This window comes from Vipera berus (assembly GCF_964194415.1).
Source record: "Vipera berus genome assembly, chromosome: 3".
Lineage (NCBI taxonomy): Eukaryota > Metazoa > Chordata > Lepidosauria > Squamata > Viperidae > Vipera > Vipera berus.
In genome coordinates this window covers 157,473,905-157,500,249 of record NC_138204.1, presented here as the reverse complement: position 1 = coordinate 157,500,249, position 26,345 = coordinate 157,473,905, and the positions used below count along the sequence as shown (strand labels likewise).

The following is a 26,345-nucleotide window of genomic DNA, read 5'->3' as shown; positions in this document are numbered from 1 at the left end:
GTCCACAAGTCATAAACAGGCCAAGTTTGAAGACCCTTGACTTAGGGGATTTGCAATACACAGACTTCATAAGAACATTGTCTAAAATTGACATGGTGAACTGAGATATTTGTTGCAGAGGTTTGGTGATTTTTATTTCACAAAAACTAAATTTATGAAATAGGTGATAGATAGATAGATAGATAGATAGATAGATAGATAGATAGATAGATAGATAGATAGATAGATAGATAGATAATTGATCCTTGGTAAATATATAAAAAATCGTCAGCTGGAACTAAATCAACATCTAACAAAATAACATTCTTTCAAGTATATGTCACCAGGAAGGAAATTGTTGTTTATTACTTTCCTAAGAAACTCACTGAATTATCATTAACTGTGTTTTAATATATTTCTACAGCTGTCTGATGGTCAGAATATTCCGTTACCTCCAGTCATTCTGGCAAAATTTGGAGATGATCCACAGAAGCCAACTGTGTGTTTTTATGGACATGTGGATGTGATGCCAGCTAAAAGTCAAGATGGATGGAAAACCCATCCTTTCAGTTTAACAGAAATTGATGGTATGTGTCTATTGTCCACTTGGTACAAGAAAAAAAGGGCTATTAAAAAGTTGACATTTTTTATAGTTTTATATGATAAAAATGGCAAGGATGATAGGTACTATATATGTAGAAAGATATGGCCATATCAATATCAATCTTATTTAAATTAACAGAAAAGAATTTAGACTTTTTAATTGCAAAATCAATATTGCCATTTTCAAAGTATATTTTCTATACAATCTCAGTCTCAACAGAAAGGAGCAATAGAAGAGTTGTCATCCCATAGTTAGATAGAAACTGAGATTTTTAAATTAGCTTTAACTTTATAAAATAATAATCACTTTCACAATTTACTCCAAAAATGTCAAGATACATGCTTCAAATATTATAAACCTTTGGAAAGCTCGTTGAGCAGGGGAGCAGGACATATTGGCAACTAACATATAAAAACTATACAATGTCACACATACTGTTTTGCTTTCTGAAAATAATTACCTACAATAATATTGATCACTTATCAACATATAGAAACAAATACAGCCATAGAAAGACATTGAATAAAGAACCAAGTCACTGGAGTGTCTATAGCTAAACAAGACCTACTGTAACCATTCATTGTCATTCTTTTCAGGGAAATATATTTAAATTTGTTAAATGGAGGAAGAAGAAAATTCTGTTTAAAAGAGGAATCTAATGACTTCCCGATATATTAGGATTGTTGGAGGCTGTACCATTTTTTCTATAAATATGAAATTTTCCTAAGAGAGGAATCTGACCTGAACAATGATTAGTGAACCAAATATTACAAACTTAACATACTGTAGATCAGAGGTGTCAAACTGCCGGCCCACGGGCCGGACGCATCACACGGAAGCTATGCCCACCCCATTGCTGGCAATGGAAAAACAGTACCTGATACATTGCGCGACGTCATGTGACATTGCGAGTTTGACATGTCTGCTGTAGATTTATTTATAGGAAATACTTAGTGGGGAATAGGCAAGACTTCCTCTTCTATGATCAGAGCCCCTTCTATAATCAAAGTCCTGATGAGGCAAAGGCGCTTGTGTGGGTAAATAAAATTGTCCAGAAGCATCACCCAAGGCAAACAGATCATAATGCATATTCCAGACTAACATCAATCACATCTGCCAACCCGTATTGAACCAGCATGGCAGATTATGGTCTATTCCTTCAACATGTCAATACAACTTCAAAAATGGCCCTCATTCCCTGAAGGCCCTAGGGCAACTACCCAAGGCAGCGGGAAGACCTGCCTGAAGGCAGACGGTGCTAAGAATCGCCAGGCTAGATCAGACTGTGTTGATCTAGGATGAAGAGGCCTTCATCCTGCAGTGGATAGACAATGGCTAGAATGATGACGATGAGGCAAGACTTAGCATCTAGCTAGTACATCCAACCAGGAGGAGAATCCAAAAGCATGTGTTCCATGACTGGGTGCCTGGGAAGAAAGGCAGGAGAGATTTCAGATTAGCAATCATTAGTCAAGGATAGTTAGAATGGCTAATCAAGGAGGGGACACTGAGTAAATCTTTAGCTTCCTATCTGTACTCAACTGCCTCTTTCTAGTCAAGAGGTCATGAAATACTGAAAAAATCAGTACTTTTGGATTCATAACACTAGATCCCTTCTTATTGGCTTATGCACCAATCCACAACTCCCATTCCCTTTCAAAGCGTTTTGTGTCGACTTCAGGATAAAGCAGGGCTTTTTTTCTATAAAAAAGAAAAGGTCCTGGAACTCTCATCTTGGCGGGTGCAGGAGGTGGGGGGTGGCGCTGCTCGGGTCACGGGTACGAGGGGTGTTGGCGGTGTGCTGCCCCCCGGGGCAGGAGCCGGTGCAGCTGGTGCTGTGGGAGCAGCGGGGCCCGCTCTATATGGCGGGACTGCGTGGGATGGGCAGCGGAGGCAGTGCGGGCCAGGCGATGCAGGGCAGCCACTTAGGTGCGCAGGGCGAGGCGACGGTGGTGCAGGTCCAGCACCGGGTAGGCCACCAGCCTGGCTGACATGGGTGAGCACAAGGAAGGAGTGCACATGGACTCAGCAGAACCCACTTCCCACTCCTTGTCCTCTCTTACTTACCTAGTTAAGATGGTGTAGTTGGGTAGCAGGGAGGGTGCAAAGTTCCTGCCTTCGCTGCAGACAACTTGCCTGTGCAACGTTTGTCAGCCAGGTCTTTTGGCACGCTCAGCAGCAAGCCAATAGGCCAGGCGTAGGCAACCTTGGCTCTTTTATGACTCATGGACTTCAACTCCCAGAAGATGTTACATAACATAACATCAACTGGAAGATGTTAAACTGTCCTTCTGTTTCTTTCCTTCCCAGAAATTGTATGAAATTAATGAGTCCTCCCTAAGCTCAGCTGATCAGCTTGTCCTGGATTGTTTTGCCGCAAAACAGAAGTTTGCAAGTTGCAGTTGAGACATCTCATTTTAGATATATCTCATATAATTGAAGATTGTAATTAGTTGTGTGTGCATGTTCAACAAGTGTGATGTATTTGTGCTGGCATTTCTAGGCCTCTTTCCAACCACATCCAGAAAAATTTGTAACAAACATTGGAATTCTTAAGGCCATGTTTGGTATTTCCCAGCAATCTGTTACTGGAAGGAAAAAGCAATCCCTGCTGCGTTACTGATCCCAGAGAAGCACTTGCATGTATGCAGGTATCCTTAGGCTGCCATAGTTATGGATGAGAAATATTGGTTGCAAAGTTGGCATTTCTGGATGTAATACAGATATTTTGGACTTATTTTTGTTTTTTGCATGTTTGATATTATTAAAAAGGCATATGCTACTGACTACGCTTATGCACATATGTAACTTCTTTTGCTAGGTTGCTTGTCCAGAATGTGAAACGTGAAAGATTGTGACTAAACAAAATTTTAATGTACAGATAATACCACCAGAAATTATTTTAGCCTTTTTAATAAATGTTGTTACTGATGTTAAGCTCACCATGGAAAACATCATATATTGTTATGTATATACTAGGTTAATTATTTAAAGACTGAAGTGCAACATAACTAGATTCTAAATAATCTATTTTTCAAAACACACAACAGTCCAAACAGTAAAAGTAAAGTCCAAATTAAGAATATTTCATTCTTAAGAAATGTTTAATTTAAAGTGGTTTAGTTGTAATAGAGTATGTACAAAAGATACTATTTTTTTTCTAGGATCAGCTAACATATTACATTGAGAAAAATGTTTCTCATTTCTTTCCTGTTACCTTTAATTGATTTCATTGCAGACATGTTAACATAGGAAATAGATTGTTTTGTTATCTACCGTATTTATCGGTGTATAACACTCACTTTTTCTTCCTGAAAATAGGGGGCAAATGATGTGTGCGTGTTATACGCCGATATAATGTTAATGACCCATAGTAAATACCACACAGCAGCGCGAATGGATGTGATCGGCGGTGCGTGTTATACGCCGGTGCGTGTTATACGCCGATAAATACAGTAATTTTACCTTCCAAAAGACAGAAGCAGACGAAAAATGTGATGTTCTTTCCTGTTGACTTTTTTGAATTAGCTGTTTTAGATTCTAAAAGTTTAGTTCCTAAAGAAGTAACCCTGTAAATAATTTTAATCTCCTCCTCTATGGCTGGGTAGGCAACCTTGGCTCTTTTATTTGGCTCTTTTATGACTCAAGGACTTCAACTCCCAGAATTCCTGAGCCAGCATGGCTCAGCTTGGAAACCTCTCTCTTTCCCCTCAGCGTGGCTGGCTCAGGATTTCTGGGAGTTGAAGTCCATGAGTCATAATAAAGGGCCAAGATTGCCTATCCCTGCAATAGGCTTTCAGGCGGAGCTTGTTTTTTGTTTTTTTTTGCAAAATAAAGGTGCCGGAATGCCGTTCTGAGCGTTCTATGAGAAAAAAAAGCCCTGGGATAAAGGCTTAGAACAGGGGTCGGCAACCTAAAAAAGAAAAAGAGCCACTGGGAACCGGTTCCATCACAAATTAAAAAAAGAGGGAGCCGCGTGCGTGTGTCCATGCACGCGCATGCGCAAAAAGGTTTTTTGCGCATGCGCGGACGCACGCGGCTGCCATTTTTTTAAAAATGAGATGGAACCGGTTCCCGGTTGCCCGATGGCGACGGCCCGTCTGCAAAGCTGCCGCTTTCGGCAGCTTTGCAGACGGGCCGTGGCAGCTTCCTCAAAGAGCGGCGCCCCTGCCCATTCCGAGAGGTGCGCGCGCACCTCTCCGAACGACCGGAGGTGCGCGCGCACCTCCCCAAACCTTTGGGGAGGTGCGTGCGTACCTCCGCGCGAATGGGCAGCGGTGCCGCTCTTTCAGGAAGCCCGCCGCGGCCCGTCTGTGAAGCTGCCGAAAGCGGCAGCTTAGCAGACGGGCCGCGGCAGCTTCCGCAAAGAGCGGCGCCCCTGCCCATTCCGAGAGGTGCGCGCGCACCTCTCCGAACGACCGGAGGTGCGCGCGCACCTCCCCAAACCTTTGGGGAGGTGCGTGCGTACCTCCGTGCGAAGGGGCAGCGGCGCCGCTCTTTCAGGAAGCTGCCGAAAGTGGCAGCTTCCTGAAAGAGCGGCACCGCTGCCCGTTCGCGCGGAGGTACGCGCGCACCTCCCCAAAGGTTTGGGGAGGTGCGCGCGCACCTCCGGTCGTTCGGAGAGGTGCGCGCGCACCTCTCGGAATGGGCAGGGGTGCCGCTCTTTGTGGAAGCTGCCGCGGCCCGTCTGCTAAGCTGCCGCTTTCGGCAGCTTCACAGACGGGCCGCGGCGGGCTTCCTGAAAGAGCGGCACCGCTGCCCATTCGCGCGGAGGTACGCGCGCACCTCCGGTCGTTCGGAGAGGTGCGCGCGCACCTCTCGGAATGGGCAGGGGCGCCGCTCTTTGCGGAAGCTGCCGCGGCCCGTCTGCTAAGCTGCTGCTTTCGGCAGCTTCACAGACGGGCCGCGGCGGGCTTCCTGAAAGAGCGGCACCGCTGCCCATTCGCGCGGAGGTACGCGCGCACCTCTCCAAAGGTTTGGGGAGGTGCGCGCGCACCTCCGCCCATTCGGGGAGGTGCGCGTGCACCTCTCCAAACGGGCGGTGCCACTCTCCATTTGGAGAGGTGCGCGCGCACCACTGCCCGTTGGAAGAGGTGCGCGCGCACCGGGCGGCTGGGAGCCGCAAGAGACGGCTCAAAGAGCCGCATGCGGCTCCGGAGCCGCAGGTTGCCGACCTGTGGCTTAGAAGGTATATCTGGCAGTATTATTTTTTTGTGTGTGGACAGTATTTCAGTCTCATGAAATGAGTCCTGTGGGACATCTCTGATTCTATACTTTGTAGTTTTCTTTTTATAGAAGAATTGAATGCTTCCTTGATTGTTCTCAAAGAACTCAGTAGGTTTTGACTCACCTATCCTTAAATCATTAACAGTTTATGTAGCCACATAACCTCCTGGCGTGCTTGTGCTGCAGATATCTATTTACCTTGGTGGAAGATTGGGCAAAATATTCTTGTTTGCTTGCCCAACTGATCATTCCACACTTATAAAGGAGGATGTGTCTGCTTGTAAACTTAATAATCTTCATCTTTTCTCTTCAATAGGCATCAATATAGCCTATCATAATTAATATATATTATATCAATTTGGTGTTGCTATTGGCCAGAAGTCTGAGATCTAAGTATGCAGAGCCTTTTAGGTAATTGCCCACCCTCTTTACTCAGAGGTAATCTCCTTTGCTTAATATATTCACATTTCTGTACAAAATTTCAACTGTTACAGTAGTGTCCATTTTTTTCATTATTTATACCTACAGGTAGTCATTCGGTTGCAATAGCTATTGCAATTGGGAACCCTAAGTAACGTGGTCATAAAGCATGATGTCATGTCTCTTAGCAGTGGAAATTCCATCAGTCCCAGTTGTTACAATTAAATGAGGACTGTGCAGGTTGTTAAGTGAGGACCTTATGTTCCAATTTTCTGTCAGCTTCCCCACTGATTTTACTTACATAAAAAGCTAGCAGGGTACATCGGAAATTGCCCAGATTGCAATTATGTGACTACAGGGATGGCCAGAATTTTGTGGACCCATTGTAAGTCCTTCTTCCTTCATCACTGTCATACTTTGAACAGTCACTGAATAAATAATCATAACCTGAGGACTACCTGAACATGACCTTTCCAATTGCAATCTTTTATTTACAGTCTTCTTCAGGGGCTCATTATTTGCAATCTGTTTGGCAACAGATTATTAAATTATTTACAGAGGCAAATATGTCTGCCAGTCATACCTGAATCTGAAATAAAGACAAGAATATAAGCTTTATCTTGCATGAAGGCTTGCTTGACAAACATCTGGTTGAGCTTCTCCAGCTGCTTACTTCTGGCCCTAGACTCTCTTCTGAGGTTTGCACACTAGATCTTTCTGTCCTGTTCCTTCAAATCTGGGTGTCTGTTGTATGTATATCCTCAAAGATCTCTCTCATGGAGAAATGCAGCCTATATCCAATGAGATCTTGTAACTTCGACTGAAAGGAGCTCTGTTTATAGGAAATATATTTTAGGAATAGGCAAGGCCCAGCACTTAGCTAACTCCCTCCTGCCTGAAACAAGGTTCAAGAGAATGTGCTTGATATATGTGTGCCTGGGGAAAAAGGAAGAAGAAAATGAATTCAGATTAACAAGGCAGAGTTATCAATAGAGGATACTGAGTAAATAATTCACTCACTCTATATATACATGAGGGACGTGGTGGCTCAGTGGGTTAGGATGCTGAGCTTGTTGATCAGAAGATCGGCAGTTTGGCGGGTCGAATCCCGAGTGCCGCATAACAGAGTGAGCGCCTGTTACTCGTCCCAGCTTCTGCCAACCTAGCAGTTCGAAAGCACGTAAAAATGCAAGTAGAAAAATAGGGACCACTACGGTGGGAAGGTAACAGCGTTCTGTGCGCCTTTGGCGTCTAGTCATGCCGGCCACATGACCACGGAGACGTCCTCAGACAAGCGCTGGCTCTTCAGCTTTGAAACATAGATGAGCACCGGCCCCTAGAGTCGGAAATGACCAGCACGCATGTGCGGGGGAACCTTTACCTTTATATATACATACTATCCTTGAGTTGCTGAAGAGTCCATGCCATTGAATTTACACTTTTGACAAGGACTGGATACGATATGTGATATTCAGTTTATGCTGGGGGAGAAAATAGCTTTCTACAGTTTGGGGGAGATACTGTAGTTATTGCATATTCTGGATTGTCTTTGTGCTTTATAGCTGGGATGGGGTGTGGAGATATGTAGATGGGGTGTCAGCAGCTGAGACAGCTTGCTGCTTTTATCAGGATGATGATGTGAGGGTTGCTATGCTATGCTGCTGCTGTGCCCCTTTTGTATGTGGATCTGATGTCACATAGAACATGCATACGGACCAGGCTTATATCCTAACACACCCAAAAGATTTGGGAGGAAAATTGTAAAGAGAATTACTGAGGCTAAGCTTCATACAGGTATGAAATATTCTTTTTATTTTTCCTACCTTCCACTATGCCCATGATGAAAATAAAAAAGGAACCTTTTGTAATAAGAAATAATATTTTATAGTGACTGAATTTAGAACTGTCTAGATGTTTTACTGGATATAAATGAAAGCAAACAAGATTCGGATTAAAGCAGTTGTTCTCATAGTTGAACTTTTTTTAAGATTCTAGAAACAGGTAGGCAACCTTGGCTCTTTTATGACTCGTGGATTTCAGCTGGCTCAGGAATTCTGGGAGTTGAAGTCCACGAGTCATAAAAGAGCCAAGGTTGCCTACCCCTGGTCTAGAAGAACTATGGCAATCTCAACTGAGACTGAACACAAAAGGAGCCCTAATACTTATTGGATGAAAATATCTTAATGGATTATATCAAGCATGAGCAGTTTGTTTTGGCCTAAAGGATATGCATGTCTCTGAGTGGTATGCTGGGAACTATTCTGTTAAAAAATGCATGAAAGCTACACAAAAAGAACCTGAATTGTACTCTAATGCATTAAATGTAGAAATATAATTGTGCCTTTAATTTTTTTCCTTGTTCTGTCATATTACATATTACAATTACTCTTCTATAAATTGAAATGTAATATATATGCATGTAATCTGTGTCTTTAAAATGGCCAGTTTAAATCCATTTCTATTATTTTAAATACTTTTCTTTTTCTACCACATGAAAAAAATGACAGTTTCCCATTTACCATGAATTCCATGTACGTGTTCAAAATGTACAGTTTAAATATATTTCTCTCATGCATTTAGTAAAATCTTAGGTAAAGGTAAAGGTTCCCCAGCACATGCGTGCTAGTCATTTCCGGTGCTCATCTCCGTTTCAAAGCCGAAGAGCCAGCGCTTGTCCGAGGACGTCTCGTGGTCATGTGGCTGGCATGACTAGACACCAAAGGCGCACGGAACGCTGTTACCTTCCCACCGTAGTGGTCCCTATTTTTCTACTTGCATTTTTACGTGCTTTCGAACTGCTAGGTTGGCAGAAGTTGGGATGAGTAACGCGCTCACTCTGCTATGCGGCACGTGAGATTCGACCCGCCAAACTGCCGATCTTCTGATCGACAAGCTCAGCGTCCTAACCCACTGAGCCACCGTCCTCGTAAACCACCAAGCCAAAAAGCAGGAACAACTTTTGCTATGGCTTTGGGACCAAAGACACTGAATACACAAACAGTCATGAGTCTGTAGGTTCTGCACCCTTGTTGCATGTAGTATCATTGCACATGATGGAGAGAAGAAAAAAGTGAAAGAGCGTACTGCAGTGTATGGTGCCGTCCATTAACACCATCTCTATTCCCAGAATGGGAAGGGGGGAGGAGAGAGAGCGAGAGCAATTTTCTGATTTGAGCATAATCAGAATTTTCAAATTTTAATATCAGTTTCCTTTATCCTAAGGAAATCTGTATGGGCGTGGAGCAACTGATAACAAAGGACCTGTCTTAGCCTGGATAAATGCTGTGAACACATTCAAAGCACTAAAGATAGTAAGTAAAAATGTGGTCTTGTAGAAAAAGACATGTTTTAAATAATATTAAAAAAGAGCAATTGGAAAAGGTAGTTTAAATTAGGGAAATATCAAGGAAGAGAGATTCAATACTCACCTAAGAAATTAAAGGCTTACCTGGTCTGGCATTCTTCATCACATAGGAGCCAGCCAAAGGCCTCATGCAATATCATCTGCGAAATAAATTCAGTTGTTCTCTTGTGTGGCACTTCCCAAGTAAATGGTATTTCATGGACTTATCCTTGGATTCTGAAGTGGTTTTATAGTTAGCCATTGGTAGTCCATAGTCTATCATTGTGTCTAGTTGCTATTAGCGTTATTGAGATTTGTGATAGCCACTCCACTCCAAAAGATTCTGCATGGCTGACAACATCCAACTTAAAAAACATAAGCATAATAGCCCAGACAAAAACAGCTATAATAATTAAAAATATAGGATATGAGGTTTTCTTACAAGCTAACCTCAGGCAGAGCCAAGTCTTAAGGAACATTTGGGGAGCGGAAACTAGGGCTGCAACAGAAGAAGACATGCTTCCTTCGTCCCATAATAGGACAGCATTTGAGAGAACCTGCAGCACATCTGGTCTGCCTGAATATTATTATTATTATTATTAATTTTATTTGTATACCGCCCTTCTCCTGAAGGACTCAGGGCGGTGAACAGGGCAATACATGTTAAAAAGACAGAATACAAAAATTAAAAAAGATTAAACAAGTGCCCAGAACTCTTAAATAGATTAAAACGCATTTAAAAGTAATAAAACCCCAACCCCCTCCCATCAGGCCAGGCCAGCTTGTTCAAATACACTGGATGGGCAAAGACAATTGAGATAGGCAGTCCTTACAATAACCAGGCCCTATGCCATGAAGGGCTTTTTAGATGACCAGCTGAAATTGCACTCAGAAGTCAAGTGTAGCTAATGCAACTCGCCTAGCATGGGGTATAATGAAAAGTGTGTGTTACTTCTAAACTGGTGACCATCAACACATCTGGTGGCAGTGAATTTCATAGTTCAACTACATATTGGATAGAAGTGGATTTTTTTTTTTAAAAAAATCACATCTTAGATTCTGGAGAACATACTTCTCAAAGAGGAACAGTACATAAGGAGAAAAATCATAATGTAGTCTGGCCATCCAATGTTGTATCAAATAGGAAAAGAAACACCAAAGAATAACTCGGAATGAGATGGTCAGTTTCTTATACAGTTAATCAAAAATAGGAGAGTGTGAGTTGGGAGTCATTCTTTCAGTATATTGGCAAACTCAAGAGGATCAGATTCCATTTAAAACAGATGTAGTGGTCTCGTTCAGTCAACAAGTCCTAGAGACATATGCAATTGATACAGCATGTGATCATGCATATTCCAGCCTTCTGGTTTCCCTTTCTTTGTGATTTCTCAGAGAGACTAGTCAATTACACTCCATTCAAGCTTTGATCTCTCCAATTAAAATGGGTAGGAAATCTGCAGCCTTTAAGAACCTAGTTTCTAGGGCTGTGTGAATCAGCCAAGATCTGATTTGCATGTACACTTTGAATAATGAAATCAATTTGATCCCAAATGTTTTTTGATCTTAAAATGTCTGTGTGTGTGTGTGTGTGTGTGTGTGTGTATGTATGTGTACATTCGAGAAAGGTTGATTTCAAATTAGTTCAAAGGCACCTGATTTGTTGAGACAAGTCATGTTTGTTTTTTACACCACAGAACAAAAAATGCTTTATCTCAATGCCACAAAGATCTTTATTGAGGCGAATCACTAAGCTCTTTGTTGAGGCTAATCCAAGCCACGTTGCAATGAACTAAACATCAGCTTATACATTATAATTCTGTCTGACATTAAATGGAGAGTTCTTTTTTTAAAAAATGGTTGTTTAAAAGGAAATTTATTTATTTTTAACCAGGATTTACCAGTAAACATCAAATTTCTTATTGAAGGCATGGAAGAAGCAGGATCCATTGGACTGGAGAAATTGGTTGGAAAAGAAAATGAAAGATTTTTTTCCAGTGTTGACTATATTGTGATTTCAGATAATACTTGGCTTTCCAGAACAAAACCAGCTCTTACATATGGAGCTAGGGGAAATGCCTGCTTCTCAGTGGAGGTAAAAAGACAAAACCAGAATTATTTGTGACTAAAATTCTCTGATTGTGTTCTGGGGGAGCTTCTTTGAAGCTGATAAGATGCAAATTTTACTGTCTCTATATAACTTTTCCCAATTTGATGCCCAATAGATAAATTGGATTACAATAAATATAATTTCACATTTTGATGGGAATTTTGTGATATGTATGGAGAGCAACAGATTATGGAAGGTTACTATAGAACAAGAATGGATATAATCTGTATTGTGTTTAGAAAATTGAATTAAACCCAGAAAATTTTAGGGGCAACCTGGAAAAGCTCTCAGAAACTCTCAACCAAATTCAGAGTTGTAACTGAGGATACAATAGCAATAGCACTTAAACTTATATACCGCTCTGCAGTACTTTTCACCACTCTTTAAGCTGTTTACAATATCAGCATATTGCCCCCCAACAATCTGTATTTTACCTACCTCGGAAGGATGGAAGGCTGAGTTAACCTTGAGCTGACCAGGATTGAACTCTTGGCAGTGAGCAGAGTTAGCTTGCCATACTGCATTCTAACCACTGCACCACCACAGTTCATGACAATTAGGGATGACATCCTTCAACTCTATGGAGAAGGATATAAAAGAAACTAATAAGTAACAGATGAACTACAATTCTAAAATCCACCAATCAGATTAGATGAAAAAGGATAGTTCACCTGAGCAGAAGAACACTAAAACCCAAAATCTTTAAGAATCTGCTAAGATCAGTTATTTATAAACTATGCCAAGATCAAGTTTAACAGTATTTCAAAGAAATGTTCACTCCTAGTTTTCTTTATTCTTTTTCTGCAACTCAGTTTAGGAGTAAGGTTTATTGCTTTTTAGCTGTAGTCATTGTTAGGTAATTGAGAACCAGAAATCTATGTTGACTTACTGCAAAACCTGAGATTTACTAATAGATCTTTTTCTCACTGCTTCTACACAGGACATCTTCATTCTCTGCACCTTTTCTGTTCTTCTTCTTAACTAATGTAAGACTATTCCCACAGATTTAATCATCAGCCCTAATCATAATCATACATTTGTATTTCCCTTACTGTTAAGGAAATATATGTGATTATTTATGTGATTATTTATCATGTTTATTTCTTGTGATTATTTATCATGCTTTTTTCCTACACTCTGTGCAAAGAGATCAGAAGCTTATTGAGCTACCTCATTTTATTTTCAGGGTCTTTTGAAATAGATTAAGTGTAAAAGAATAGTGAATAGCTCAAGATTGCTTTATAATACCTGACAGAAATTTCAAACTGAGCTTCCTTCAATCAGAATCAATGCTTTATATATATATTTTTATCTATACACGTTTTATCTATACACTGGCTACAAAGTAATGGTGGGCAAATGGAATTCTTGGATTGACAGCTTCCTGTATTCTTGGCTCATTACAATAGTAGCTTTTAACAGGAATTGCAGCTAGCATCCAATGTATAAACCAGGGCTATTTTCTCACTTTCTGTTCTCACATAAACTAGATATAAGGACTCTCCCATCCAGGATGTTTTTCCATTAGTTCTGTGAAAAACTGAAATCTATTCTAGTCTGAAATATGTTTTGCTGAGGATCCTTAAGCAGGATTTCCAATTCCAAACATTTCTGGATGGATGGTCTCCTTGAGTCAGGAGCTGTGATGGCACAGTGGTTAGAATGCAGTACTGCAAGCTACTTCTGCTGACTGCGGGATGCCTTCAGTTTGGCAGTTCGATTCTCACCGGCTCAAGGTTGACTCAGCCTTCCATCCTTCCAAAGTCAGTAAAATGAGGACCCAGATTGTTGGGGACAATATACTGACTCTGTAAAGTGCTTAGAGAGGACTGTATATAAGCTATTGTTATCACCTTTCACCAGGTGGATGATCTTCTTGTTAGTGTCTTAATCTCTAGGAATATACTTCAGAATAGTGTTTATTGTGGTTTTTTAAAAGATATTTTATTGATTTTCCAGTTTTACATATAAGTATTTAGAAGGCAATTTATTATTATTTATTATTTAGATTTATATACCGCCCTTTCCCGAAGGACTCAGGGCGGTTTACAGGATATTTAAAAGAAAATCAATACAAAAGTTAAAAACAATTAAAAAAGATTACATCATTCCCTGAGAGAAAAATAAAAACCCCAGTTAAAGTTAAAAAAATTGCTGAATGACCTGAACAGATGTGAAGAACTAGGCCTTTATGTGGTAATTGAGTTAAACAGTAGTTCAGTAATACAATCTTTAGTAAGTATCTCAGGTTATATATTTCCAGTTTGATCTTTAATATCCATAGTATTTAACTTTCAGGTAACCCAAATTATCTCACTTCATAAAAATTATAATATCTAACATACATGTATTAGTTACTTAACTATATTCTTATTCTATTCCATAAACATTTTCTACTTCCCACCCTAATACATCACCACCTTGATAAAAGAGTGTCCTTTATTAGTTCAAATCCATCATCTATATTCTCTGGGCTAGTCAATAATTCAAACCTATTTTATAATAGTTTACTTTTCCCTTGTAAATCTAAATCTTCAATATTACACAGATTAATCCCTTATTTTTTTTACTATTTTCTGACTATTTTAAATCTAGTAATCAAATTTCCTTTTGTCTCAAAATCTCCCTTTTGCCCTCTAGCTGACAGTTTAGGGTTCTCTCTAATAAATGAAAAGGCCCCAGTTTTTCAACCTAATTCTAGCTTTCTTCTTTTGCCAACCAGGCTTCCATACCAATGCTTTTAAATCATCAGATAGATCTCCCTTCATTTTTGTATATATTATTTGAATTAAAGGAGACCATTTCATTGCCAATTTTCTGAAAGATCTGGCCCATTTATAATCATTAGGCTGTCGCCCTGATATCCCAGATCCCCGTGTTTGTTCTGGTATAGTTATCTTCAATTCAATCTGGTCTTTTTCTTTCTCAAATTTCTTCTGGTTTACATAGGAGGTCATTTCCAGTTTTGGAGTTATTGTTTCATTGTCTGGATTTTCAATAAAGTGTGCTTGTTGCTCTGAAGAGCCCTCTGTCTTGGTATCCACTTGTTCCACTCCTGTTGTTTTTTGAATTAGTAGTTTTCTAGCTGCAATCAGGGTTTTGCTTTCTGGGGGTAAGATGGCACCTTTGTCTTTCAGATTAGCTTTGAGTTTCTCAGTATTTGCCAGAATGCTTTCAAGTAAACATTTTAACATATCCAAGGTCTTTTGCTGATCCTCCTCCATTTCTGACATAGTTAGAGATGGTCTTTCTAGTGAAGGCTATTTATTAAACAAGAGTCAGTAAATGTTCACCTCCACTGTTCCCAGAAGCCAGTTTCACTGCCCAGCTGCTCTCTCAAAGTTAAGTCTCTCATAGATAATACCAAGGTCAGATCTGGGCTGTGAGCAAGTTTCCATAAAACTGCTGTTCCACGTTTCCCCACAAGATGTCCCTGATGGCATTTAGAGTCTTTTTCAGATCCCTGGCTAGGCTCTTATCTGATTTAAGTTGTTTTTGCAAATAAAGTAGAATATCAGGTTCCAGTAAGAATAGGACCTTTTTGCGTCCCCAAATTCCAAACAGAAAATAAACATACAATTGTGTTAAGTTGATCTTTTCAAAGCTTTGTTTCTCCTGAGTAAGCAGACACTGCCATTTTAGAGGGTGGGGGGAAAGGAGTTCCCTTCCCTCTCTCCTCAGAAGGGGATAAATTTTCAAGAAGCTTTTAACAGGAAAAATACTTAGGGTACAGAGAAGGTAAAATCTCACCGAATTTCTCCATTGTTTTCAAAGTGCTTGTTAGTAAGTTTGGCCTCGGCTGTTAGCAGCTTGATGATGGGCCATGAATGGCTGATCTTTTCCCTGTCAGTTTGAAGAGCTGCCCCGGATCAAACGGGAGGGCTACCGCCCTTCCGCAATCACTCGGGGGTCCTCTTCATGCTTGTCGCCCCTACAGGGCAACTTCCAACCCTCTTCAGGGTCCCCCGGCAGGAGAAAACCAGACGGTGGAGGGAGCGATCGCCCCACGTCTGCCAGTGCTACAATTGCAAACCGGAAGCCATGTTTATTGTACTTATTGATTAGTCCAATAAACATAGATATATACATGTTTGTTATTTGTATATTCCTTATTTATAGAAATAACCATTTTAAACAACAATTCTGATACAGCAAAGGCAACAGAAAATTTGAATGTTGGAGGAATTTATGCTAACTAATAGACAAAAACCAAATCATTTTTAATAATTAATCTTGGTGCAAGCCCACATAAAACACCAATACTATAAATTCAAAATTTATATAAATGTCGACCTTATCTATGTGATAGCTAACATGCTGTCTTTATTTAATTTAGGTAGAAGGTGGTGAAAAAGATCTTCATTCAGGAAGTGCGGGTGGCATCATCCATGAGCCCATGTCTGATTTGCTAGCTCTACTTGGTAAAAAAGAAAAGTATACATTGTCTATATGGAATTGTTAGCCAAGGTTTTTATTGATGGGAATGTGTGTGTGTGGGGGGGAGTGTCTCCCATTTCATAACACCTTTAGTACCATACAAGCCAGAAAAGGGGTTGAAAATGCTTAAATGTGTTCTTCTGATGATTTCATAGCATTGCTGAGTAGCCTCCTGCAATCTTCCAGAACTTGGCAACTTTAAGACTTGTGGACTTCAACACCCAGAATCCCTTAGCCAGCTTCATGCTGGCTGGGGAATTCTGGGCGTTGAAGTCCACAAGTCTTAAAGTTTCCTGCTTGAGCAGGGGGTTGGACTAGATGACCTCCAAGGTCCCTTCCAACTTTATTATTATTATTAAGTTGCCAAGTTTGGAGTCCCCTGCTCCAGAAGATAGGGAAGCTGAGTTGTGACCAATACCCTCAACACTGTCACGGGGTACTATAAACCTAAAGATGACCGATGCTGTATGGAAAAATGCAGAAGTCGTAAAAGGCTTCCCACTAATGCCAAATATTACTGTGATATTTAAGATCTTAACCGCAAGGCTAAAACATTGAAGTGGAATGTTAATCAGAACATGACATGAGGCTAACTGATGTTATATTGGCTGGTATAATTTGTATAAAGATTAATCAATACAAAGGCTTAAATTACATAAAATGTAAATTGGTTTTGTTTAAATCAATTTGTAAGGCAGAAGTAAACCTACCAGAATATATTACTTCCTATTTCAAAATGGCCTTTATTTTCCATTTGCACCTATATTCCTTGGTTAGATGGTGTCATTAATGCAACAAACGTGAATTTGGGCAACTCTGGGAGACAGTGGAGGACAGGGAGGTTTGGTATGCTGTGGTCCATAGGACTGTGAAGAGTTGGACACAACTCTAAATTATTGGTTTCTTCTCTCCCGTATCATATTAAAGTCAGGCAATATCTCAGTTAGGTTTCAATGAACGGTAAATACATACGATAAAATAATGATTACAATTTATTTTGGTTCCATAGACAGTCTCGTAAATTCATTTGGATATATTCTGATCCCTGGAATATATGATGATGTGGCTCCATTTTCAGAAGAGGAGAAAAAGCAGTATGAGTTGATAGAATTTGATGTGGAAGAACATAAATCAAATCTTGGAGTGAAGAAATTCCTTTATGATACCAAGGTACAGTACTTTCAATGCTGAGAAATGGTTACAAAACTCATCATTTGCAGGCCAAGACCTATGGTAGATTCTGCCTTCTTTTTTTCACAAAAGCAGAGAAAGAGTATAGATGCACATCTTTTGATTAGTTTTATTAGGAATTATCCCCTTGGAAACACTGGGCAAGAAAGAAAACGAAGGCAGGCATAGGAGAATAAATAAAAGTAATAGAAAGATCCAATAATGTTGCCTTCCTTTAAGCGCATCAGCTTCCTTTGTTCCTGGAGGAAACTGATTATCTAGACCCGTACCAATTGGGCTTCAGGCCCGGGTACAGCACGGAGACGGCATTGGTCGCGCTGGTGAATGATCTCTGGCGGGCTCGGGACAGGGGTTGTTCCTCTGTCCTAGTCCTGTTAGATCTCTCAGCGGCTTTTGATACCATTGACCATGGTATCCTACTGCGGCGTCTCAGGGGGTTGGGAGTGGGGGGCACTGTTTTACAGTGGTTCTCCTCCTACCTCCTGGGCCGCTCGCAGTCGGTGTTGACTGGAGGGCAGAGGTCTGCCCCTAGGCCTCTCATTTGTGGAGTTCCTCAGGGGTCGGTTCTCTCTCCCCTCTTGTTCAACATCTATATGAAGCCGCTAGGTGAGCTCATTCGTGGTTTCGGGGTGGGGTATCATCAGTATGCTGATGATACCCAGCTTTTTCTTTCCAGCCCGAACCAACCCAGTGATGCCCTCGACATGATGTCCTGTTGCCTGGAGGCGGTCCGGGGTTGGATGGGGAGAAACAGGCTTCGACTCAATCCTGCCAAGACTGAGTGGCTTTGCATACCGGCATCTTGGGAGAACCAGTTTTGTCCATCGTTAACTATGGTGAGGTGTTGCCCCCTGTTGATAGGGCTCGCAACTTGGGTGTTCTGGATTCACGGCTCAGTTTGGAAGATCATATAGGAGCCATGACAAGGGGGGCTTTTGCCCAGGTTCGCCTGGTGCACCAGTTGCGCCCCTATTTGGACCAAGATGCCCTACACACAGTCACTCATGCGCTTGTGACCTCCCGGTTAGACTACTGCAATGCTCTCTACATGGGGCTGCCCTTGAGGACCACTCGGAGGCTTCAGCTGGTGCAGAATGCGGCTGCGCGAGTTGTGATGGGAGTCTCCTGATACTTCCGTGTAACACCTCTTCTCCGCGAGCTGCATTGGCTTCCAGTTGCCCTCCGGGTGAGATTCAAGGTGCTGGTGATGACCTATAAAGCCCTAAATGGCTTGGGTCCGGACTATCTAAGGGAACACCTACTGCCGGCATCAACTTCCCATCGTCCTGTGCACTCCCATAGGGAGGGCTTCCTTAGGGTGCCGCCGGTCAGGGAATGCCGGCAGGTGATCCCCAGAGGGAGGGCATTCTCTGTGGGTGCGCCTGCCCTTTGGAATGATTTACCTGTGGAACTCCGGACTGCCCCAGACCTGCTCTCGTTTCGCCGGGACCTGAAAACCTGGCTTTTCGATCTATCTGGCCTGGACTGAGGGGGTTTTTAGTTTTAAGTTTTAACATTGTTTTATTGTTGGGCTATTATTAATTTAATTCTTTTTAATTCTATTTGTATCTTAATTTATATTGTCTTTTAAATATTGCCCTGTAAACCGCCCTGAGTCCTTCGGGAATAGGGCAGTATAGAAAACTAACTAACTAACTAACTAACTAACTAATTAACTAAATAAATAAATAAATAAATAAATAAATAAATAAGAAAAGTCTGAAGAAAAATCATTTAAAATATATGCTAAAAAGTAAGTAAGTACTAATAGAAAATGAAGCTCAACTTTGTGGCTGTGCCCCTTTGTTTTAATGTGCTTTATCGACATAATGCTGGTGTTTGCCTGTTTTTCCCTGTTGAAGCTTTTTGAGTAATTGTTCATTTTGTTTTTGAACTGAGTATTTAATACCTTGATAAAAATGTGGCAATGAATTATTATTAATAGTTTAGATAATTCAATCACAATAGATCTGTTTCTTCATTATCATAGATGGTATTTACTAGTTTACATTCTCCTAGTTGTTTGGGTAGACAAGGAAGACCAGGTCTAGTATCTAAATTCTAGTTCTCTAGTTTTATCCAATATCTGTCTGATTTCTTATTTCCAAGAATGATTTTATATTTTTCAGTATAAATAGGAAATAAATAGAGATCTGCACATTTAGTGCTTTCTGTAATTTTGTAAATCAGTTTGCACAACAAAAGATAGTAAAAGTTTCAACCCATCATGTTATAAAGAAGCAATAAAAACAAGATTTGTTCTCAATACAATTATTTATATTTATCTGCTTTCCAAAGATCTGGGTGGAAATAAGGGAAAACGTCATTTTTATTTCTCTTGTTAAATCAACCTAACAGGTAATTGTTTAGAAACAGCAACTTTAATAACTATCATAGACCCATTTTCAGGTTGTAAAATTAACATTTAAATGACCTAGACACATAATTTTGGTGTGAGGAAGCAGAATCTCAACTATAACCCCACTATGGTCATAAAAAAAATCCTTCAAACCTAAGATTTACATTGGATGGCCTTGCTCCAATGATAAGTGGAAGTACTGTTCATCCATTCATAGCTATCTTTGCATGACATTATGCCCCTTTGCAGATACCTAGCTTGCCCCTCTGCTCATCCCAGTCTCCTTTTAAAGGTGTTGACTCTGGCTTGAGCAAGATAGCCATTCCGTTGTCTCCCAGAACTCTAAATTTGCTGGACACCACTGTCTTGCAGTCATCTTGTGAGCAGCAACTTTCCTTGCCTGGAGAGGAGCTATAAACTATCTGTCTACTTGATGGCTCTTCATTCCAGTGCTGTTGTTGGTTCTGTTTTTATCTTATTTTTCCCCTGGGGACTTACCATTCCTATTCTCCAAAGATCAAAGGAGGGACAAGGGAAGCACATTCAGACATGCAGTATTCTATTCCTATAACTTTATAATAAACATAGCATTAACGTCAGTAATTTTGCTTTCCTAGTCTAGTCTATGTTAGGTGGTTAACCTGTGCTTGATATTGTCAACTATCTATGATTGGCTGTTAACCTTGATTTTAGTCATGTGTGAGCAGTCACTGTAAAAGTAGTGGAATTGGAGTAATATTTAAAAGTATCTTGAAAGCGATATCATTGCTCACTAGCTTTACTGAATACACTCTGACTAAAGTTTTCTATTTGGCTTTGTTCATTCTCTTTTTAAGGAGGAAATACTCTCACATATGTGGCGCCTGCCTTCTCTCTCTATTCATGGGATAGAGGGAGCTTTTTATGAACCAGGTATCAAAACGGTTATACCATCAAAAGTCATAGGAAAGTTTTCAATCCGGCAAGTCCCTCATATGGATCTGTCTAAAGTGGAACATCAGGTAGTATTTTCTTGAAACCTCATGACTTTCAACATATCTTAGATGATTACTTTTTGATCTTCAGCAAAATTCTGAGTGGCTTAGTCTGACAGTTTTGGTACTAAGCTTCTTTTTCATAATGAGATATGAAAACTGAGCAGCTAAGCAAAACACTGAATTGTGTGCAAAGATCTTGATATCAGGGCTCTGTCATCCTATCAATTATTCCATTCTCATGTTATAGTATAAGCTCTAAACAGTTTGGTGATAATAGGCCAAGAAGACTGATGAAAAGCTGACTTCCTAGATCAAATAGGTGAAATTCAGCTGCGTGCCTGGTTGTTTTTGGCTCCTTGCCTACCAAGCATAGCTGGGTTATTATGCTTTGTTGAGCCAGAATTAGGGGAGAAACCAACCAATCCACCAGCTGGATCTGTTTTCTTTCAAGAAAGGCTTTTTGTATTGGCTTGCCAGTTTTTAATAGCTTGTTAGGGCCCAGTCTATGGATAACAAGAAGGATGTGAAGAGATTTGGTGTAACTGCAAATTTCACATCCCAATATTGTTTGATCACCAAGGGACACATCTCTTGCCAAAATCACAGCTCTCTCTCTCAAGATTGTTCAGTTGTGGTCAGTGGAGGGAACTAAACTGCTTGCAGCCCAGATTCTGGATGCAAAGAATCATGACACTGGCACAGACTGAAGACTGAGAAGAGGCTCTAACTTGAAGGAAATTAAAGAACAGCAGAGAACTCAGAAGGAAATTGAAGATGAGGCATAGAGGGCTACTGTGGCCATCTGTGCATAGTGGTGATAATCAAGGTCCATCTCTTTTTATGTCCATAAATTGGATAGTTGTGACTATCATCTTGATTTGGTTGATATCCCTTCTCCTCCTCCCACCGATCTGCTAATCTAGCTAATTCACTCAGTTAGAGGTTTTCTGTTTTGAGCAACATACAATATAAGTAACATTTTTAAAGATCATATTTTTTTTAGAACTGAAAATAAGTTATTTCTGTTTTAGGTGAAAAAACATTTAGAAGATGTATTCTCTAATCGAAGTAGTCCAAATAAACTGACGGTATCTATGGTAATGGGTGCAGTGCCCTGGATTGCCAATATCAATGATCCTCAGTATACAGCTGCTAAAAGGGCAATCAGGAAAGGTTTGTACTGTTTCAGAAATTGCAGTTTGTTTGGCATGTGGCTTTTCACTGTCTTTATAAGGACCAGCAGCAAAGGCTCATCATTTATATTATAAGGTAAAGGTAAAGGTTCCCCTGCACATGCGTGCTAGTCGTTTCCAACTCTAGGGGCTGGTGCTCATCTCCGTTTCAAAGCTGAAGAGCCAGCGCTTGTCCAAGGATGTCTCTGTGGTCATGTGGCTGGCATGACTAGATGCCAAAGGCGCACGGAACGCTGTTACCTTCCCACTGTAGTGGTCCCTATTTTTCTACTTGCATTTTTACGTGCTTTCAAACTGCTAGGTTGGCAGAAGCTGGGACGAGTAACTGTTACGCGGCACTCGGGATTCAACCCGCCAAACTGCCGACCTTCTGATCGACAAGCTCAGCGTCCTAACCCACTGAGCCACCGCGTCCCTATTTATATTATACTTGTGCATTTAAAGTTTTAGAGAACTGGAAATAGAATATTTTCAGATACAGAAAGAAGCTATGGTTCAGTTACACAATACTTTTCTATAAGGACTTTTCAAATATCACATCTGTATATTGTATCATCTGTATATTGTATCTGTATATTGTATCCCTTTTGAAGGGATTTCAAAAGAAATTACGATGATGGTCAGGCAGGACAGGGGATAAAAAGTAATCAAGTTTTTTTTCATGTCTTTTCAAACTTAAGCACAGCAGGAAATTGGAATTCCTCAATTAGTTTCTATGCAATGACTCGTACTTAAGCATCTTCGGATGTCTACCAACACATACTTTACCAGTAATTATACCTTGGTTTATTTTTAAGTTTTGCCACCACAAAAAAAGTTACACCATGTGTATATTTTCTCCTTCCCTATATTTTAGTTTTTCACCAGGATCCAGATATGATCCGGGATGGATCAACAATTCCAGTTGCCAGGGTGTTCCAGAATATAACAAAGAAGAGTGTGATGATGCTTCCAATTGGTGCAATGGATGATGGGGAACATTCCCAGAAAGAGAAAATAAGCAGGTTCAAAATTTAAATTAATTTCATATGCTAGCATAGGATAATATAAGCCATAATCTCCATTTCCTCATTTTATATTTCGATCAGTGGTGTGGATGATTATCGAAGGGGATCATTATTTCTCTTCCATTTTTGCGTGCATTAGTACCTGTCTCATTTCATAGAGTTTACAGAGGTCTCTGGTTACATAAACTTGGTTCATATTTTGTGTTAAACTAATATTTGTTTTTTTAACTATGATTTGTTGGACGAATGATTCTAATGTCTTTGAGACATAATATTAAGCCAAAAGCTATTATTTATTAAGCAAAATATCTGGGTTCGTATATCAAGCTCAGCATACAGCCCAGCTGTTTAGAACTTCAAGCAACCAAGCACCTATAACTTTTAGATTGCTTGACAATTGTTTTTCTTTCCTTCCTTTCCTGATCAGATTTAACTATATCAATGGAACGAAGATGTTTGCCTCCTTTTTACTGGAGATTTCAAAACTTCAGGCTTCCAATTGGAAACAGTGATGATGATCCATAAAACTACAGCCTTATTATTTTCATTTATGTCTTATGTAGGGTTGCAGTTCCAAAAGCACATGGTGATGCTGTATGAACTCTTCCAGAAATATATTTTCAGACTTACAAATTCTTATGATACGTAGCTAAGTATTTCTTCCTCAGTTGCTTTTTGCCCCTTAAATGTATGTATTTCAGTAAGAGAAAGGCTGGATTCACACATTATACTATTTGTTGAATGAGGTGCTGGATGAGTTCGTATAAACCCAGGAATGGGCATCCTGCAAGCTCTATATGGTGCCTTGTATTTTATTTGTGTAATCTGTAAGTATCCATCAAATTTGTGGCAAGATGGTTGAAAAATCAGCAACATTTTAAAAACATTAAAAATGACAAATAACGTTGGGAATGGGATCACAAAGATTCTAGCAGATGAAACAGCTAGTTTGGTTACCATGTTGTGCCCAATTCTTCTGCTGCTCAATTCTCTATTTGTATTTTTTAAAACACTTATGAATTTAGCACCATGGTAAGGCTAAATCGTAGTGCATATAAACATTATCAATATTATTCAATATTTAGACTACTGTTTTGCTAGCATATTTATCTCCCATGTGGGGAGTACAAGTATTCTCAAGTACAATAGCTTATTAGTTTTTATCTGAAATAATCTATTAGATTATATCCACTGCATTTTTAGTTTGAGCTCAATTATTTTCTAATCAGTATTGCTACCAATAATAGATTTTAATTCTGTCACAATGTTGTGTTGAGTGAACTGTACCAAAAATTATTTCAGCAATACCAACGAAATGCCTTAGTTCCTTGTGGTAGAAACTAAGCCATTTTAGGAATCCAGTGCTCACATGGTTAGGATGCTGGGTTGATGATCAGCAAGCCCATGTTTGAGACCCAACTGCTGCTGTGTGATGGGGTGAGCTCCTGCCATTTGCTTCAGCTCCTGCCAACCTAACAATTCAAAGTGAGCAATTGTGAGTTGATAGGTACCACTTCGTTGGGCACATTAGGGAGGCATGAAAAAAGCTCCTAACTGGGCATCCCCTGGGCAAGGCTAATCGCCAGCTAATCACCAGCTGTCACAGGCTAGTCCTTTCATCCCGGAAGTGCCTTAGGTGCTGCCAACATGAATACAATGACAAGCCATTTTAAGAATTTTGGAGTAGCTTTGAAAAGTAATTATAACATTGAATTTGTTTTAAAAAAGAGAAACTAAAGAGTCTCACACCTCTTTTATCTTTAATAAGCCAAGTTGAATGTTACAAAATGGTATGCAAAAATCTGAGCTAATTGAGAATTCTATTATGCAAGAGAGCTGAGCTGATCTTTTTCTGGATTTCAATTTTTAACTTTTTTAGCATATAAAATAATTTTGTACTTTGGCAATACACATACATGCATTTTTCTTTCTCCTATTTTTATTTTGTTGCCTGATAAAAAGGTATACTTTAAAAAAAACCAAGCCTGATATTATATACGTTTTAGTTATTTTTACAAAACCTACATGCTTCTAAAAAACAAATGGATGTATACTCTTAAAAAAAAGGATCAATCAACAGTGACAATATATTTTTATTTTAAAAGACCTATGCAAATTCCGATGGTCTGCTAGAGATTAAAAACTCATCTCAACATTTGGACCAAAGAGGTCCAGGCACCACTGAGATAGTTATGTTTTAAAATAATTTATCATTTTCCTGGGATGGTTATTATATTTTGGAGTTTTAATTTACAATAATTATGGGAAAGTAAGTGACTGAAAAATAGGCAGTGGCTTGCAATTCCCAAGTTTTTGAGATAAAAAGCTGGGATTAATATATTCAGTTATTATATATTATTATATGTTCATCTAAATCAAAAGAAAATATATTTTGATATTTACTGTCAAAACCGTTTATTGCTAATTTATGTTTAATTTTAAAAAAAAATTTGTAAAGTATTTACAAAATTAAAGACGAAAGTAATTTTAATTATTTTAGCAGTTATTCAGTACATATGTTTTATGGTATAATGCTGTCTCTTTCCTTCAGTTCTTAATTAGTTCTTTTATTGGTACCTTCTTTTTGAATAGTCCTCAAACACTATCCATCATATATATACGAACAGAAATACATCTAGATACATCAGATTATGTAAATTTCTTCTACAGTATTTGCAAGAGTTCATTGGCACTTTTATATTTGTTCTTCAGGATTTTAGTAGTTAGAATATTAACTGTTTGTGGACTGATACAAAATGAATATGCCGTATTTGGGGTTTTCATTTTGAACATGGAATGCAGGAAACTAATGAAAAGTAGAGGCAGTCCTTGACTTATGCCCTTTTGTTCAATGATAGTTTGGAAATATGATGACCTTGGAAATGGTACTTTATAAAGCATTTCTAGCCATTGCCCCATGATCATGTGATTGTGATCTGGATGTTTGGCAACCTGTTAGTATTTATGATCAGTTGCCAAGCGCCCTGTGATCACATGATTGGCATTTGCAATCTTCTCTGCTGTCTGCTTTAGGAATTTCATGGGGAAGCCGGCAGAGAAAGTTGAAAGCTGCTATGCCTGCCGAGAAGACTCCCTCTCATTTCTCAGGGCTGGCTGAAAGAGCTCCTGCCAAGGGAAGATGAACTCCTTTGGTGGAGTGCAACAATCAATCAGAATCGGAATAGAGCTGGAAGGGACCTTGGAGGTCTTTTAGTCCAACCCAGGGGTGTCAAACTCAATTTCATTGAGGGCCGCATCAGCATTGCGGTTGCCCTCAGGGGGCTGGGTGGGCGTGGCCTACTGGGTGGGTGTGGCTAGAGTGCGTATGGCCTACTGGGTGGGCATGGCCAGCTCTACATCGTTCCCATCAAGGGTGCCTATGGGGGCCTGGGCAGGAGTGGGACAGATCTGAGGGTCTCTGGCAGAAGGAGGGTCTCTGGGCCAGGGCCAAGGCAGTGGGGGCCGTTCCCTCACTGTTTCCAGGATGGCTTTGCGGGCCACA

General features: G+C 40.0%; 1 protein-coding gene and 1 long non-coding RNA gene across 3 annotated transcripts in view; one reads left to right on the top strand and one right to left on the bottom strand.

The window, feature by feature from the left end:
• Window positions 1-23,434, top strand: part of CNDP1 (carnosine dipeptidase 1) — a 37,956-nt gene extending 14,522 nt beyond the window's left edge. For both annotated transcript variants that reach the window (XM_081324658.1, XM_081324659.1), the window contains exons 4-12: window positions 404-566; window positions 9,452-9,540; window positions 11,464-11,664; window positions 16,016-16,100; window positions 17,126-17,286; window positions 20,503-20,667; window positions 21,675-21,816; window positions 22,693-22,840; window positions 23,271-23,434. In XM_081324658.1, coding sequence (XP_081180784.1) covers window positions 404-566; window positions 9,452-9,540; window positions 11,464-11,664; window positions 16,016-16,100; window positions 17,126-17,286; window positions 20,503-20,667; window positions 21,675-21,816; window positions 22,693-22,840; window positions 23,271-23,355 — 1,239 coding nt within the window. In that variant the 3' untranslated portion in view covers window positions 23,356-23,434. The remainder of the gene's footprint in view (window positions 1-403; window positions 567-9,451; window positions 9,541-11,463; window positions 11,665-16,015; window positions 16,101-17,125; window positions 17,287-20,502; window positions 20,668-21,674; window positions 21,817-22,692; window positions 22,841-23,270) is intronic.
• LOC308666120 lies at window positions 778-12,211 on the bottom strand. The gene is made up of 4 exons (XR_014026031.1): window positions 12,118-12,211; window positions 9,678-9,733; window positions 6,813-7,165; window positions 778-2,010 (listed from the first exon to the last, which is right to left on the bottom strand). It is a non-coding gene; the product is annotated as an uncharacterized lncRNA (long non-coding RNA).
• Window positions 23,435-26,345: the final 2,911 nt, after the last annotated feature.